This window comes from Camellia sinensis, chromosome 6 (genome assembly GCF_055761805.1).
Source record: "Camellia sinensis isolate YWXY chromosome 6, ASM5576180v1, whole genome shotgun sequence".
Taxonomy (NCBI): Eukaryota; Viridiplantae; Streptophyta; class Magnoliopsida; order Ericales; family Theaceae; genus Camellia; species Camellia sinensis.
Genome location: NC_138966.1, coordinates 191,429,452 through 191,446,681, shown reverse-complemented (window position 1 = coordinate 191,446,681; position 17,230 = coordinate 191,429,452). Strand labels below are relative to the sequence as shown.

The following is a 17,230-nucleotide window of genomic DNA, read 5'->3' as shown; positions in this document are numbered from 1 at the left end:
CTTAAAAAATAAACCAATTTGAGACCAAATTATTTTGTCTGTAAAAGTCTATTTATTAGTGATATTTTTAAAATTTTGTCGCTAAAAATCTTTTTTTGACTTTTCGGAATGATCTTTTAGTAATTATTCTCATGACGATAGAAATTGATCTCTAAACATCTTTTGTAACAAAATTTTCACTTTTAAAGACCAAAACACAGTCTCTAAAATTTTTATATGATGTAGTGATAAAATGACATAACTTTTCTCATTATAAAAGATAAAATTTTTATTTTGTACACCATAAATTTATTATTTATAATATTTAATATAAATTGACATAAAATATATTTTGTAACTTTTATCATTAAAAATGTATCTCCTTTATCATAGATATCCCCTTCCGAAGAGCACTTCCTCCGTCACCACTACTACTACCAATCCACCACCACGACAGCCACTCCACAACAACTACCCAACCAACGTCCAAAATACTTTACTTGGTTAGAGTTTTTCAAAAACACTTTTTAAAAAATTTTACTTTCTTATTTTTCGTATTTTTTTTTTTGTTTTTACTGAATTTTTTTAATATTTTAAGTAATTTTTTTTTAATTTTTAGACATACCTAACATAAATATACCTAAAAAGTAAAAAAATTAAAAAAAAAACTTTTTAAAAATTCACTAAGTACCAAAAAAAAAAAGAGGAGAAATCAGTACATTTTCTAAATATTTTTATGTATTTATTAATTTTTTGAAAATTTTTTTGACAATTTTTTGACTTTTTAAATACATCTAACTAACGTGCATCTAAAAAAGTAAAAAAAAAATTAAAATTTTAAAAATATTCGCTAAAAACAAAAAATACGAAAATAAAAAAACTCAATTTATAAAAAATTTAATCCAAAAAACTCAAACCAAACACGTTCATGCTGGTTTTGTCTTCCCTATCACGTGGCAAGCAAGGAGACACATAAATATTTTGATTAAACATAAGAAAAAAGTACATAGATAGTATCTTCTATAATTGGAAAAACACACACATAGATATAGATGATTTTTCATATTTAAGGGATAACATGAGAGATTAGGTATTTGTCATTAATTGAAAGCAAGCAAGCACCTTAAACATTATTTATCAATCCTTGAAGCTTGGACAAGCCACCTTTCTAAGAGTAAAAGCAAAACAATTCTACTTCTGGGCTTGTAATCCAAGCTCACACCTACTAACCCCTCTCTGTCTCTCCAAATCCCAAACATATATATATTGCTGTAACATGACATCCACACCACCACAACACAAAGACAAAACCACAAGTGTGAGCCACATAGTTCCTCCTAGCAACAACCAATATGGCCAACAACAATAGCAAAACCATAAAAGACATGACATTCACAGGTGTGGGAAACCTCGTAAGGCTCCTCCCAACAGGCACAGTCTTCCTCTTCCAATTCCTCAACCCTGTCCTCACCAACAATGGCCACTGCCACCCACTCAACAAGTACTTCTCCGCCACTCTCACAGCCATTTGTGGCCTCTCCTGCTTCCTCTCTTCCTTCACAGACAGTTACACAGACAGCAATGGCAATACCCACTACGGCATTGCAACGATGAAGGGTCTTTGGCCATCATCCTCCATGGTTTCTTCTTCTGATGACTTGTCTAAGTATAAGCTTCGGTTTGGAGACTTCGTTCATGCCTTTTTTTCTTTGACTGTGTTTGGTGTGGTGGCTCTTTTGGACTCAAACACTGTGGATTGTTTTTATCCGGGTTTTGAGTCGACTGGGAAAACTTTGCTTATGGCTGCGCCGCCTGTTATTGGGGCGGTTTCTGGGTCGGTGTTCATGTTGTTCCCTAGCAACCGCCATGGCATTGGGTACCCTTCAAGTCCGTCTACAGACGAGTCTTAGTTTGAGTCACCAGTGCACGAGACTCCATATAATTACCTTGAAATTTAAATCTCAATTTCATAGCCACACACTAAATATGCAAAATAATCAAGCTTAAAAAGTGGCTTGCAAAATTACTCAAAAATGAAGTGCTATATAGATTCAAACGTAATGTGACGTGGGTCATATTTAATTTGATCTAACACTTCATTTTTTTTTATTTTTTTTATTTTTTATGAAATAATCAGTGATGTTTCAATATGTATAGTGTGTGATATTATACATTAATACTGTATAATATATGAATTGATGAGGTAATGTGTCTTGCTTTGCTTTTGCTGATTACTATTACTATTTGTTTTGGGTAATATGAGCCCTATTTATGATCCAATCAAAGAATAAAAAGAGTTTGATATCAATAATTGTTTGCCCCTATTTCAATAACCGGAATACAAAAAATGAAGCAGTATACTGAGCCTATGGTCCTCGTAACACAAAAAGAAAAACCAAATACACATAATACATCAATTTATCCCATTTCATGATAAAAATTAAATATTGATTTACTTAATTTATTTCTAATTACGCCCACCATGTTGTGCATACCGCGATAGTATAACCGAAAAAAAAGTGAAAGATTAAATTATTGGAGAAGAAATCAAGTCCCTATCCGCCAAATTCCTCTTGAAGAACAAGAGTTTGTCATTCTCACAAACTTTTGTTTCACTTTGTGTTTTCGTCTGCTATGCTCTAGAGCACTTTCAACCGTTTTTGCAATTTCAACCTTAACTATGTGATGATCGGAAGTGCCCTTGGATGAAATGACTGAGTATGATCCTGGCACGAACTTGAAAGGTAAATCCGGAGAAGCCATAACATAATCCACCCTAGTTCCATACTTGCATGTCCCCTGCACATCTGCATGTAGCATGTTTTATGTAAACCTAAATTTTTGTACAATGATAAATTTCACACTAACTTTGCCAAATTAATCAAGAAAGTGTTTTTTTGTACTTTGGCCTTTGGCAATGATGACAACCGGTTCATATTCCCCTGCAGAGTCCTTTGCATCGATGTACCCTTTTCCATTCAAAAACTTCATGACCTCAACCTTTGGTGTTGGCTTTCCTACCTCCTCGTAATACTACAACAAAATTGTCTTGTAATCATCTCATTTTTGTGTGGGGAATTTTTTCAAAGGTCCCATAATGAGATCTTAAAAAAACAGAGAAATTTCTTAATTTTTAGAAAATTTATCAATGCAAAAATTGAGAAATTTCACAGTTTTGTAACACAATTTTCTAAAACATAGAAACTATGGAATTTTGTTTTACATAATTTCATATTCAATATGAATCTTTCTTTCGTTTCTTTTTTTTTTCTTTTTTTTTTTTTATAGATCTCAACAATAAGATTCCAAAAATATATAATTTATCAAAAAATACTAAGAGAATGACAAATCTGGCCTAATCTTTGCAGAAACTTTAAAAGAAATGACAAACTACCTATAATCGAAGTCAATGATATCTCATGAGTTAACGGGAAAAAAAAAGAAAGAAAACGATATGTACTCCAAAAAAGTAACATGAAATTTATCTAAAAATGAAGTGTGGGGGGGGGGGGGGTATAGACTCAAAATGAATGCAATCCACACTTTGTATTTTTTTTCTAGGTGCTTTTTCCGAGTACCTAACATTGGGACTCTTTGGCAAGTTGGGTTTTAGCTTTTTTTTAGGCTAAAATTCACAAAAAGATAAAATAAGTTAAAATAGCCAATAAGACAAAATGTTGTATCAAACCCATAATTATTTCACTTTTTTTTTTACAAACATCACATCCAATTACAAAAAAATCTAACCATCTTTCCGAACACAAAAATTTTAGCCTATTAAAATAGCCAACTTCCCAAACGAAACCATTATTGAAACAAAGAAAAGTCATAAAACATAAGATCATCCAGGAGATTTGCCCTGATTATTTTATTTTTTCTTTGTTAGGTGGGGGCAATAATTTTCTTACCACAAAATTACTTTATGTATGTTGCAACTATGTAACAAGACTAAGGGTTACCTTGACAATGTCAGTCCATCTCTCTGATGAGTAATCTGATCCATCTAGTGAATTTAACCCACCTGCCAAGATATTGGGACCATCATTTGATTGGATTATTGCATTAATCTGCTTCATCCTCCAATTCTCATTTAGATGATCAAGTTGGGTGCAATGGAAGTTAACTTCTCCCATGTATGGCACATCAATTGTAGCCCTCAACACATTCCTTCATGCATCCAAATATTAAGCAAAAATAGAGTATAAGTTGTGTGGCTTACACCCTAATTCTATGCAAAAATAATAATTTCTTAGACTGAGTTAGGTTAAGATGAAAATGGTGGAAAGTGTGGAAAAGAGAAAAAAATTGAAACTTTTCCCTCATTTGTTTAATATGAGAGTGGTGAAAAATGTAAAAAAGTGAAATCTTATACAACTCATATCAGCTTGATAGCTTTGTTTCTAGTTTCTTGCAAAAATTACACCAAAAAAAGAAAAAAAAAAAAAGAAAAAAGAAAAAAGAAAGTGAAAAAAGCCAACCATTATAACTTTCTCACACAATTTCATCTTAACGAAATGCACACAAGAAATTTTTTTTCTTCTTTTTACTTCACTTCTCTATCACTTTGATTTTCCATCATATTTCTCACCCTAATTAAAAACCATATTCCTATCCTCAAAAAAGAAGTTTTTGAATGACAGAGAACTCAACCTAGGCAAGGTCCTGGCCAAATATAATAAGCTGAATTTCTTTCTTTCCTTTTCTCATCAAATCCCTCAACCCAAACAGCTATGAATTTCAATAGTTAAGCATAACCCATTTTTGTAGAATGTTGAAGGAGCAGGATAAATGCCAATCTATGCCCATCCTACCATTAGAGAAAACAAAGTGGCACTAGCAAAATCAATGGCTAATTCAACTTCCAATACTAAATTTTTCTAGTGTTGAGGAGGGAGAAAAAAAGGCACCTGAAATCTTGATCATCGAAAATTTTCTGAACTCTCCATCGCTTGATCGGCCATTTGGACAAGATTGCATTCCCATACTCCGGTGCCCAGCTCTCCGCAAACACATAATTCATCTCCAACGCGCGTGCCAAATCCGACAGAGGCTTCATCTTCTTTTCCTCCTCTGCCTTCACATCCTGCAGAGCCAATATATCAGCATCAACCTCTCTCAGCACATCAAGAATGGTTCTGCTGCTGCCTCTGGCAAACTCGTCGTTCATGTAACTAAACATCCCAGCAGGGAAGCACACGGGTGATCTCATTGGACCATGGCCTCTGTTAATCTATCAGAACAATAAACAAAATATTAAGCACAAACGTTATAACAATGACAAAAAATATGATACAAACAAAATTTCTAAGAGCCTAGCCTCTAGAAATCAATTAAATATAACATCCATAAAACTTTATCTTCACTGAAATTCTTTAAAATTTTCTACTTTTTGCACTTACAGTGTGATCACCATCATCACCCACAAAACTGACAACCTTATTCTGTGCCAATGAGATTTCATTGTCGGGAAGATTGATCGAAACTTTGAGTTTGGGCTTGATCAGGGGATGCAGGGGACTCTGTTTCAGTATGCTCTTGGGCTGATTTTCAACAGCAGACTTTGTCTCACTTTCATGAATGTAAACAACTGATTTCTCTGCCTTTGGGACAGCCGGTGCAAGTGAAAACATGGCAACATTGAACGTGGCAATGCGTATAGGCCTTCCTGTTCGCAGAGCACCACCACCACCCACTAGATGAGTCGTAGAGGTGGTGGTTGGTTTTTCTTTGGGCTGAGAGTACTTCACATTCAACTTCCCAAATCTCCTGATGACAACTTTGGGCCTCGGGCGCCGCCATAACAGCCACCGGATTTTCGAACAGAGGTGCCTGCATTTCTTGCGAAGGATGTATAGCACATGAGATAGTTGGTTGTTGCACAAAGCTGCTCTTATATTTTTTGATTGCATTGATTTCAATCTTGGGACTTTTGGGATATGGAAAATGAAAACAATTTTGGAGGTTTTGGTCAGTTTGTAGTTAGAATGTTGGAGGGACTTGCCTGGATATATAGGCATTGGGAAAACAATAAAGAGTCATAATTTTTTTTCAAAATGTTGGGCTAACAGCACTGCATTCATTCCGGATGAAACCTATATTCCATCAACATAGATGGGTCCGACTATGGTAAAAAACCTAGTGGTTTGGACATCAGACCAAAAAAATTGATAAATATTATCACTCAATTCTAATGATAAGTAAAATCAATTTAGTGGTAAATAAGATCACGAAAAATCACTCTCTTTTTTTTAAATAGAAAACTACCTCATTTTTTGTGTCTGATTTTACTTAGGGTATGGCTTCTGTCCAGTCTGGGATCGGACTGGACCGTGCTGTTGGGCCCGTGAGGGCCCACCATGGATCTCGTTTTGATAATCTGAACCGTTCAATGTGTAGAACTCGTTGATTACTATATGTCTGTAAAAAATCACGTTGATCGGATATCGATAGCTATGTGATCAAAACATTTTTTTGTCAACCGTTAATTTGTTCACCGTCTAATTTTTTTAATACGAAACTGATTTGATCATATAGCTATCAATATCCAATCAACGTGATTTTTTACAGGCATATAGTATTCGACAAGTTTTACACATTAAACGGTTCAGATTATCAAAACGAGATCCATGGTGGGCCCCCACGGGCCCAACAGACCGATCCCGGACTGGACAGAAGCCATACCCTTTTACTTAATAGCAATCAATGGTAGGATTTTTTCCTTAATTGGATCTAGTGATTAGGAGTGGTTTTGGAAAATGGTACCCAAAAACCACTCTTTGTACTATAGAAAATTCCAAGTGAATACAGTACTGTCACACTGCATTTTAGACATATTTTTAAATAAATTCAAGGGTATTTAGACATGACTCTAATACGACTACGGTATTCCTTGATACTCACGGAATGACTCCAGCTCAGATAACTCCCAACTGGATCCCAATTGCTTTATTGTCAATCATTGCATTGTAGACAATTTTTTGTAAAAAAAATGATCTATAGCATTACTAAAATACATAAATCAGTCAAGGTAGGGATCTTGGCTGATGTGTGGAGACACAAAAAAGGAACCCAACTGCTCCAACAATTGAGGTAGGAGTTTTGACAATGGAGCAACGTTGTTTGACCTCTTTCTCCATGACAGCAAAAGCTCAACAACTCCTACCTATAAAGCTTTTTACAATTTTCTTTGCACCCAATAGAAACTCTTTCCACGATATGTAGAAGAACAAACTTGGACTTGTAGGAGTCTACCAGCACAATCATTTCCTTGATGATCTCGAGAATGCCTTTGTTTAGAAGCACAGTTGTTTACCTTTCTCCAAAGTAGGTAAGTTGATGAGTTCAACCAAGAACTTGTTGACTCTGGAACAAAGATAAAGCAATTCCAGTCTAATGTTATGTCAAAGATAGATGCATATGGGAGTTTATTTTAATTTTAATTTTTTAATTTTAACTTTCTTTTCATTGTTTGGAGTTGGCTTTGTGTCCTTTGTTTTGGGTTTCTTGAGAGCAGATGATTCAATGTTCCATGAAGGTAGACAACCAACAGGTTAACCCGTTTGCAAAGAGTCCATGCACTTCAAGGGTTGATTATTCGACCTTCGTTTAGGTCTGTCTATCTCATTTGGAAGTTCTACATATTTGTAATTTCCTTCTATTTTCAGTACATTAAGAAACTGTCATAAATATGTATATATAAATATATCTAAGCTTAGGAGTGGGGAAGGGGGGATAGGACGTGCACGGCAAGGTAAAGGTCGAATCCGCGACTTGGAATACCGAGGTTTTGCCACAAAGCTCCAAGCACATTCCTATTTGTAATTTCATCCTAATGTACAAATTAAAAAATTAAAAAAAGGAAGGCAGACATCACCCATAAGTTGAATATTTGGCCATGGAAATTTGGCACATGGGCCAACTTTTCTTTTCTTTTCTTTATCCTCTCCTTGGAGGCTTGTGAATGTTGGTTTCCTTAGGTCTATGATCAGAAAAAGTCAAAAAGGTGGGGGATGAGAGAGAGAGAGCAGTTGTGAATTATTTCCAAGTGACACAGTAACAGGCAAGAGTAAAACAAAAGAAGAGAGTTTTGCTCGACAGAACAAAAAAAGGACAGTGTTTCTTGTGTGTGTGTGTGTGTGAGTGCTCGTGTGTGTGTGTGAGTGTGAGTGAGAGAGAGAGAGAGACCTTCCAAACTGAGCTGTGAAGTAATCAAAGATTAGAGAAAGACATGTGCTTAATTCTTGGGATTATCCTGGTACACAACTCTCTATCCATACAAAAATGATACATAAACATTCAATGTCGAATGATCACTCCCAGGAACCACATAATATCCTTAACGGTTCATCTTAAAACATGTCCCTTCAGTGGAGGTCTTCTCTTCTCTGAATTGCTCATGTATTGGCTGTTTGCTTCTTGAAAATGGCAGTACGTATGTAGGCCCAAAATCCTAGTCTCTCAGGAAGAGAACATCATGTATTTGATTTCTCACTGCTCGTCAAACAATGCATCCAGAAGGTTAGAAGGTGAATTGTCATTTCCACTCTCATCAAAAAATCCATTAGAAGCATTTTCCCTTCTTAATTTTCGTTCCTCAATAATAGAATCTGCTGTTTCTGCACAGTAGTTCCGTCTCACCTGTTTCGCAGGTCTTTCAGCCACAACAAACTTGGCCCCATTACGGGTTCTCTCAGAGAATCCTGCCCAAACTGAACAGAAACATCTGTCAGAATCACTGAAACGTAGGACAAAAGTTGGATAGAAAACAAAGAGACCCAGTCATTGTTTGTATAACTAAAACTGAGATGTTTATGGTAACAGTTCACCCAACGCCGGTTGGAAAAGTTGCATACTGGTTTACACTCAATTTATGCTTATAATGGGAGGATAACACCTTTTTTGTGAAATCTTTAGAGCATTCTATTTATATATATTTTTTATTCCCTTCTCAGAAGTTTCAATCTTCAGATGAGAAAATTTCTTCATCTTTTGATGCGTTAACCAAAGAATGAAAAGTACTTTTGATGAGAAAAGTACTTTCCAAGTGGAAAGAATGAAAGATCTAATGAACCAAAGAATATAGGGTGATAGACTGATAGTCAATGAATGCAAATATGACGGTGCCCTCTTCCTGCTATATCAAAGGATACATGATCATAAATTTACTGCATTTTGCCAAGAAAAAATTTTGATTGCTTACGAAAGGCGAGGACATTTAAAGGAAATAATTCTAAGGTTTATGACAATGAGGTTCCATGGAGAGTAACTTTTCCATTTTGGACCATACATTACAGTTGTGTTTGGTTCATAGATTTGAGGAGGGATTTGAAAAGAAAAAGAGAAAAGATCGGTGAAATGCGAATGAAATATATTTCACAGACCTTTTTTCTTTCCCTTTCCCTTTCCATTTCTAAATCCCTCTCCAAATCCATGAATCAAACACAACCTACAAAAACAAGAAAAAACCTTCATACTCCTAAAAAGCGAGTACCAAATAGAGGCCGTGTTTTATCATTAAGGATTCCACAAACTGAGTGTGTTCTTCTAGATTTTTATTATAACAGTCGGAAAATGGCAATAGAAAACTTGAATATGGGCAAGAGACAAGAAAGAAAAGATCGTAACAAGGATATGTTATATGCCACTATTGTTAACCAACTATTGTTATACGCTCAAGTGAATTAGTAACTTAAGCAAGCACTTCGCCATACTAATGTCACATTATTTAGTGATTGCCGTAAGAAAATTACCTCCAAAATGATGTAGAACAATAGAAGCCGCTATTGTAACATTCAGCGAAGCAGTGCCACACCCATATTGCGGAATATAAACAAAGAAGTCACACATCTCACATTCTTTAGCAGAAAGCCCAGTTCCCTACAAAATTGAAAACAACACATTGTATAGCTTAAATATTTACACTCTGAAGTTTGTGCACAAAACTACAGTTATTGTCGAACACTACAACTATTGATGTTGGACCCAACTATCAGCCTCATTAGGCAATTGAGTAGCATACATACATCTTATATTATGGTTAGAGACTTATCTCATATCGACTCTCACCTAACACCAATTGGCTTTGGTTGAATACATCCAAAACTTTTAACATGATATCAGAGCAAGGTGGTGAAGTCTCTATTCCGATTTATTCCTCTCGTCTCTCTATCACATCCATATTCAATAAAGTCACATCACAAGTATGAGAATGGTTAGAAACTTGTTCTACATAGCCTCTTTAAGGCATCCAAACTTTATATAGTGTAACGGTCATTTCAGTTGGATTACCTCCAAAACTTGTAACAATTACCATCATGTTTTCTAACAATCCATTTAAAGCTACAATCTTGGAAAGCAAATTAACAGAATTAATGAGTACAAATGTTTAGTGCTTAATAATCCGAAATTAGTCATGAAAATTAGCAATTTGAATAACAAATAAATACCTCATTGCCGAGAAGGAAAGCAGTGCTCTTCTTGAAAGGATGTTGATTCACAGCAACGGCATCGTCCGTGATCTCAACCCCGCAAATATCACAATCTCTCTCCTGAAAATTTAAAAAAAAAACACACCTATAAACTACTGATATGATCATATGAAATATGAAGACTTGAAAGCCCTAATTGTCGAGAGGTTTAGGGTTGAAGAGAGACCTTGAGGAAGAGGCGGGCGTCGGAGAGGGAGTGGAAGTGGCGGAAGCGGAGGTGAGAGGTGGAGCCGTGGCTGCCGAAGGCGTTGAAGTCACGGCGGCCGACCAGAATCACCTCCGAAACGCCGAACGCCGTCGCGCTCCGAGCAAGTGTGCCGACGTTGTGCCTCTTCGCTATGTTGTGTACCACCACGTAGCTCTCATATCCACTTTGATTTTCCATTTATGTCTATAAACATATATATATTGTATATAGATAGAGAGAGAGAAGCTGCCGCTTCTGCTGCCTCCGCCGCCGCTCCTCCTCCGCGGCCTAACTCTTGCAGAGTACCTGAAGAAGCTCTCTCTCTCTCTCCCTCTCAGTAGAACCCTGTGAGTTGACGACAATCGCGTCGCGCCTGTTTCAGAACGACAAAACGTTGGCCCATTTTAGCCCTTGTCCATTTGGGCCGAAGGCCCATCATGAAGTTTATGAGTAAGTTATTTGGGCTAGAACTCCACTTTACTCCCTAATAATTTGAGGCAGGTGCGATTTACGTTTAAAATTGATCACATAACCCTATCTGATTTGTGGTTCATAATCTCACTTCATATGAAAGGAAGATGAGAAAATTTTGAAAATAAAATGATAAATATTACTTTTTCCTTTCAAAAATCTAGACTTAACAACTACCCAAAATCTTGTTTGGGAGGAAAGTAAAGTTAAAATAAGTCACAAAAAGATAAAATAAACTATAATTAATTAGACAAAATGACACATTCAATTCATAATCATTCACTTTTTTTTTTTTTTTTTTTTTTTCTTCTAACAATCATCAAATTGACTATAAACATAAAACCAACTAACTTTGCAAACACAACTTTTTAGCTAGATTAAAATTAATAAAAAAACCAAATAACCAAGTAAAATAGTCAACTTCCTAAACAAAGCCAAAATCATTATCTTATGGTTTGAATTTATTTTACACATGGTACCTACATTACACAAATTTAATTTTAACCATACAATCCCTTTCATAGTTAAGGTGAGATTCAGTAATTTTCATATGAATGTTTGATTGTGTATTCATTTCCTTTCATGTTTAGGCAAAAAAAAATATAATAAGTTCAAAAATACTCACAATTTTAATAATTTTTTGTTTTATCTTAAAAATGAGTTGTTTTAATAAAATTTTCTCAGAATTTTTTTTCGAAAACAATTCGCTAAGCAAAAATTTCCTGTGTTTTAAAAAAAAATAAAAATAAAAATAAAAATAAAAATAAAAATAATAATAATAATAATAATAATTGTACGGGAAAGAAATACACCTTCTCGTATAATCCTGTTGACTAAGTACGTGCTCCTCCGTACGACGTCGCTTTGTCACCTGAAAACACAATCGTGAGCTAGCCGGTGGGTGTGTGCCGGAAACCTCTCCGATGCCTAAGTCAGCAAACTTGACAAATAAACAAAGCTCAATGTATTCAGAAAGCAAAATTGTATGTTGTGTTACCTCCTTCAAGGTGATGTTTTGTGAGCTTTTATAGGTTTCGAATGGCACAATCCTAGTAGGACTTTTATTTCTCCATGCAGAGTCCTCCCAGGATTCATACTCTAAAGGATAATGCTTATTCTTTTACACCCCCTCCACTGCTTAAACCAAGTGGGATGGTTTTTACCATGGCCGGACTACAATTTGACCGAAGTACCCATGGCCATGTATAGCCGCAGAATTAGCCGAACTAGTTCTTCCTTTCATTTCTCTTACATCGGCTTCTCATGTACAACACATGGCATGGTTGGACCGAACTAACAACACGAGACCGATATAACTCCAAGACCGGTCTAACTCAAAGGTACCGCTAGATCGACCTATTCAAAATACATCATGACCGGACTGACTCTGAGATCGGCCTAGCTCCAAATTGCTCCGACCGAAATAGCTTTACAATTCTTCAGCCGAAGTAACTTCATCTCTTTCGGCCGAAGTAACTTTATCTCTCTTGGGCCGGAGTAATTTCTCGGCCCTTTCTACCCAGTCCGTACTTTGGGCCATAAAGTCCACTTCATAGCTCGGCCCAATTTTTACCAAAATTACCCTCTCAATTGCCCCTTAATTCCATCTGCACAGCATGATTGAGATTACCTGGTTACCAGCCGAGCTAACATTTTTAAGCCTTTCCAGCCGGGCTAAAAAACCCCTTTAGCCTCTCCAGCCGAGCTAAAAAACCCGTTAACCTCTCCAGCCGAGCTTAATTTACTCCGGGTTCCGCTTGTCCGGTCAAAACGTCTCTTCAATCACTGTGATTGCAACGCTTCACTTTTCAATGACACGTGGCAGGCTCTGATAGGCTGTGGGCAGCTGTCACGCCGCCCTCGTACTACGAAAAATTTGAACAGTCCCGCCCTTTTTGCCTTTCGTCTTTTTTCACAAAACAACCCTTTCATCTTTGAATCATTCACATTCTCTATTCATTTTCTCTCTTCGTGCCTCTGCTTCCCCAACTACCAAGCTCGTGCTCTTCATCTGCTGCTACTGTTTCCATCTCCAGTCCCCTTTCTTTAATCTGATAAGCAAATCCTTTTTCCTTCCCCTGTTTTTGCTTTCGTATTTGTTCTATGCATTTTATTTACCGTATTTTAGCAAAACATTTTCTTCCATTTCTGTTTCGCTTCTGTACTTTCATGGAAAAACATTAGCAGAACTTATGCGTGTATGAACTATTCTGTAGAAAACTAGTCTTGGATCCAAAATCATGTAGCAACCGAACTAGAATACTGCTTGTCTTATATAAGTAGATCACTTTAGACAATAACCGAACTAGAACTTGTAGAAATAACAACAGTTTCAATAGGTCTCCAACTCCCGAATCACTCTGGCCGAGATAAGCTCATTGAACGAAGTTTGAACTCATTAAACTAGGAACCTCGGTCTTCAACCGAGCTAAGCTTTTGGGGCTAAGCCAGCCTTCCCAGTTTCTGAACCAAACTCAGAAAGCTGCCCCTAGAGGCTCAACCGAAGTAACAAAACTCATAGTTCAACCGATTTAGACCTTTGGGGCTAAACCAGCTTTCTTAGTTTTTAGACCGAACTCAGAAAGCTGCCCCTAGACGATGAACCGGTCTAACAAAATTGTTTCCAAAGTAAGTATGCCGAGATGCTTGCCAAGGTCTGGCTAATGAAAACCCTGCTCAAACCGAGCTACCAAGTATTTTCGCCGAACCGAGATAGAACCTGTCCCCAAAACCGAAGTACGGCTCTTTTACCTTGTTTTTAATTTGTAGCACGGTCCCATGATCTGTGCTTAACCCCTTTGTTTTCTACTTTGCAGACTTAGGTCGCCCAGGCACTCCTGCGTGCGCTTAACCGAGCTATTGAGCACAATTTTTGCACCGATATAACTTATTCGTAAATTATACAACAAATGGGTAAGTATAGGTATCTAGTAAATACTCCGGGCGGCTTAGCCGAATTCAGGAAGGACTACAATATACCCGATGATGTCCATTTGATCTTAGCCGAAAAAGACGTCATTTCCTGGGATAATGAAGGCTTTGTCCCCTTTACCCTTTTGTCAATTATAGAAACCGGACTGCGATTTCCAGTCCAACCTTTAATCTGCGAGTTTCTTAGGCAGACTAGATTATGCCCTACCCAACTATCTACCAATTCATACCGCATCATTATGGGAATAGCCGAACTGAATCGTCAAGCCGGACTAAACCTTGGCCTGGCCGAAATCTTCCACCAATATTCCATTGGCTCAAAAGAAGATGGGTGGGTTTATTATCTTAGAATAAGTCGCCGCCGAGAGAAGATAATAAAATATACACCGGACAAAGACTTAAACGACGACGATTTTTTCTGGGTCTCTGGGAACTTTGAGGATTTTTAAGCCCAAATTCCTGGCCGACCTATAAATTGGAAAAAAGGAGAGCCCGGTAATTTAACTTCGGTCTTCTTCCTTGCATTTTTTTTATTTCGATTTGCTAGTCTATCAACCGAACTAACAGTTCTTCTCTCGCAGATTTTGCCCACCTTCATTCCTTATACAGCTATCCAAACCTTGCAACTTTGCGAGCCGCACTACGATATCCTGAACGTAGTTGGGCGAAATTGCTGAAATTCGAGCCGACCTACCGATACAGTGGTCGCCAGAAAGCCAGAGTAACTGACTTTCTTCTTGAAGAGGTCCCAGAACCGGACCCATCCTTGCCTGAGATTAGACTGATCCCACTAACAGCTGAAGAGGAGATGGCAAAAAAGAACAGAGTCAGGGTGCTTTTAACCGAGACAACCAGGCCCGAAGTAACGCCACCAAGCCAATCGCAGCCTGCTGTTGTGGCCCTCCCTTCTCAACAGCCGTCCTCTTCCCGCCGAACCAAGCGCGCCCGGACTGCCGAAACCGAACGAAGTTTGGTTGATGAAGAAGAACCTGCTCTTCCACCGAGCCCCCAACCGGAGCCTTCTGACCGAACTACCGGTAGCTGGGTACCAAAACTTACTTTCAACAACCGAGACATCCAAGACTCAGATTCGGTTGTTGCTGAGAAAGACCACCAATTGGCCTTCAACCTGGCCAAGAGTGTGTGCCTCCCCAAAGACATGGAGCACCACCAAAAACAACTAAACACCAAACTGAAGGCCATCCGGTCTTCGACAAAATCCATGATTCTGGTAAGTAACTTCGGCCGTCTTTCTATCTACTTTTCTTTTTTTTTTCAACTTTTACTTCGGCTAAAGGGAAATCTTTTGCTTTGTCAGGCCATTCAAAAAAACCACATCACTCATAGGAAAGTGCTAGAGCTTAGGAAAACTACGAGGCAAGCCGTGGCAGAGGCTGAAGCGAAGACGGCCGAGCTAGAAGAGGCCAGAAAGCAAATGGCCGAGCTACAAGCTGAGAACGGCCGACTGGCCGGACTGATTAGCTCGGCCGAAGCAGAAAAGCAGAAGGTAGTCATTGTTTTAAAGGATAAGTATCTGCGGGAGCTGGTGAAGCTCGAAAGGAAGAAAGATGCCGAAATATTCCAACTGAAGGAGAGCGCTAAAGGAGCCGAAAAGCAAGGCTACAAGAAGGCAGAGGATGCTTATGTTAAGCAGTGCGAAGCTGCCAAGGAGCTATTCTTCAAGTGCGGCTAGAGGGCAACTGTTGAGAAGCTCGGTCACGATCCACAGACCGAGGTTTTCAGCCCTCCAGCCTACTTCATACCGAGCTCCCTTGTGGAGTATGCTAATGCCATGCAACAGCAGTTTCTTGAAGGCTCAGACTCTGATGAAGACTCAGCCTCTGAGGATACTCCGGTTGTCAATGTGGATCAGACAGTTCGGTTGGAGCCCATGGTGGAAGACCTGACTATTGAACGTCTAGGGGAAACCGTGGTTCTGACCGAAACCACCCTTGCGACTGTGAGCGAGCTCCCAGCTGAAACCGGTCTTCGTGATGATGCCGATGCAGCTTTTGATACCGAAATTGAAGACCTTTTCTCTTGATTTTGTACTTTTTCTCTTTTTTGTTACCTTTTATCTTTGTAACCGGGCTATGCCCCTCTGTAATTGCTTTTCAATGAATGAAAATTTTGCTTGAACTCTTATTCCGGTTTTGATGTGTATGCTTGCACTTGTAATGTCTTCTATTATTCCAACTGCTATTTCGGTTTTGATGGTTAAACTAACTATGCTTACCAGCCAACCACTCCTTAGCCGAAATAATTACTTCGGCTGAGGAGTACTCAGAGTTGGTTTAATCTAGCCAACCACTCTTCGGCCATACCCTTACTTCGGCTGAAGAGTACAAAGAGTTGGTTTAATCCAGCCAACCACTCTTCAGCTATACCCATACTTCGGCTGAAGAGTACAAAGAGTTGGTTTAATCCAGCCAACCTCTAAGTTAGTTTTTCCAGCCAACTTAGAATAATGTTTGGTTATTCCGACCAAACGTCCTGCAGCCTGGATCCTTATCCTGGGCTTAGGAAGGGTGTTGGTTTAATTTAGCCAACCTCTAAGTTAATTTTTTCAGCCAACTTAGAATAATGTTTGGTTATTCCGACCAAACGTCCTGCAGCCTGGATCCTTATCCTGGGCTTAGGAAGGGTGTTGGTTTAATCCAGCCAACCTCTAAGTTAGTTTTTCCAGCCAGCTTAGAATAATGTTTGGTTATTCCGACCAAACGTCCTGCAGCCTGGATCCTTATCCTGGGCTTAGGAAGGGTGTTGGTTTATTCCAGCCAACCTCTAAGTTAGTTTTTTCAGCCAACTTAGAATAATAATGTTTGCAATATTCCTAACTTTACTAAAGTTAATTTTTACAAATAACAACTCATGCTGAAAAGAATTGATTGTTTTATTGACGAAAAAGAGATTACACATGTTTGAAAGGAAAAAAGCTAAAAATAAAATAACTTGAGATTGGCCGTGTTCCATGGCCTAGGGATTGCTTTGCCGTCCTTGTCTTCTAGGTGGTATGCCCCTTTGCCTGCTAACCCAACCACTTTGTAAGGACCTTCCCAGTTCGGCCCTAACTTGCCATCTCTTGGTACCAAGGTGTTTCCCATTACTTTGCGCCATACCCAATCGCCGATCTTGAATTGTCTTGGATGCACCTTTTTGTTGTATTTTCTAATTA

General features: G+C 38.0%; 3 protein-coding genes across 3 annotated transcripts; 1 reads left to right on the top strand and 2 right to left on the bottom strand.

Annotated features, from left to right (window-relative positions):
- The first annotated feature begins 1,251 nt into the window (after positions 1-1,251).
- Positions 1,252-2,129, top strand: LOC114292735 (protein DMP2). The gene has a single exon (XM_028236762.2). It carries the CDS (start codon positions 1,332-1,334, stop codon positions 1,887-1,889), a length of 558 nt encoding a protein of 185 aa, XP_028092563.1. The 5' UTR covers positions 1,252-1,331; the 3' UTR covers positions 1,890-2,129.
- A 118-nt stretch (positions 2,130-2,247) lies between these two features.
- Positions 2,248-6,171, bottom strand: LOC114292734 (DNAse I-like superfamily protein). Its single transcript, XM_028236761.2, has 5 exons — positions 5,379-6,171; positions 4,887-5,209; positions 3,939-4,146; positions 2,883-3,012; positions 2,248-2,786 (listed from the first exon to the last, which is right to left on the bottom strand). The coding sequence occupies exons 1-5, from the start codon at positions 5,994-5,996 to the stop codon at positions 2,527-2,529; spliced, it is 1,539 nt and encodes a 512-aa protein (XP_028092562.2). The 5' UTR covers positions 5,997-6,171; the 3' UTR covers positions 2,248-2,526.
- A 2,023-nt stretch (positions 6,172-8,194) lies between these two features.
- LOC114292737 (tRNA/rRNA methyltransferase (SpoU) family protein) lies at positions 8,195-11,179 on the bottom strand. Its single transcript, XM_028236763.2, has 4 exons — positions 10,633-11,179; positions 10,425-10,526; positions 9,729-9,855; positions 8,195-8,687 (listed from the first exon to the last, which is right to left on the bottom strand). Exons 1-4 carry the CDS (start codon positions 10,849-10,851, stop codon positions 8,467-8,469), a joined length of 669 nt encoding a protein of 222 aa, XP_028092564.1. The 5' UTR covers positions 10,852-11,179; the 3' UTR covers positions 8,195-8,466.
- Between the last annotated feature and the right edge of the window lie 6,051 nt (positions 11,180-17,230).

What these genes read in the sequence shown, in the direction of transcription:
- LOC114292737 (XM_028236763.2), bottom strand. Translation starts at nt 10,851, where the DNA reads ATGGAAAATCAAAGTGGATATGAGAGCTACGTGGTGGTACACAACATA. An exon ending in CTTTCCTTCTCGGCAATGAG is followed by an intron (nt 9,856 to 10,424) that starts GTATTTATTTGT and finishes TCAATTTTGTAG; the next exon opens with GGAACTGGGCTTTCTGCTAA. An exon ending in TGTTCTACATCATTTTGGAG is followed by an intron (nt 8,688 to 9,728) that starts GTAATTTTCTTA and finishes GTTTCTGTTCAG; the next exon opens with TTTGGGCAGGATTCTCTGAG.
- LOC114292734 (XM_028236761.2), bottom strand. Translation starts at nt 5,996, where the DNA reads ATGCCTATATATCCAGGCAAGTCCCTCCAACATTCTAACTACAAACTG. An exon ending in TTCGATGATCAAGATTTCAG is followed by an intron (nt 4,147 to 4,886) that starts GTGCCTTTTTTT and finishes GGATGCATGAAG; the next exon opens with GAATGTGTTGAGGGCTACAA. An exon ending in CATCATTGCCAAAGGCCAAA is followed by an intron (nt 2,787 to 2,882) that starts GTACAAAAAAAC and finishes TGCTACATGCAG; the next exon opens with ATGTGCAGGGGACATGCAAG.
- LOC114292735 (XM_028236762.2), top strand. Translation starts at nt 1,332, where the DNA reads ATGGCCAACAACAATAGCAAAACCATAAAAGACATGACATTCACAGGT.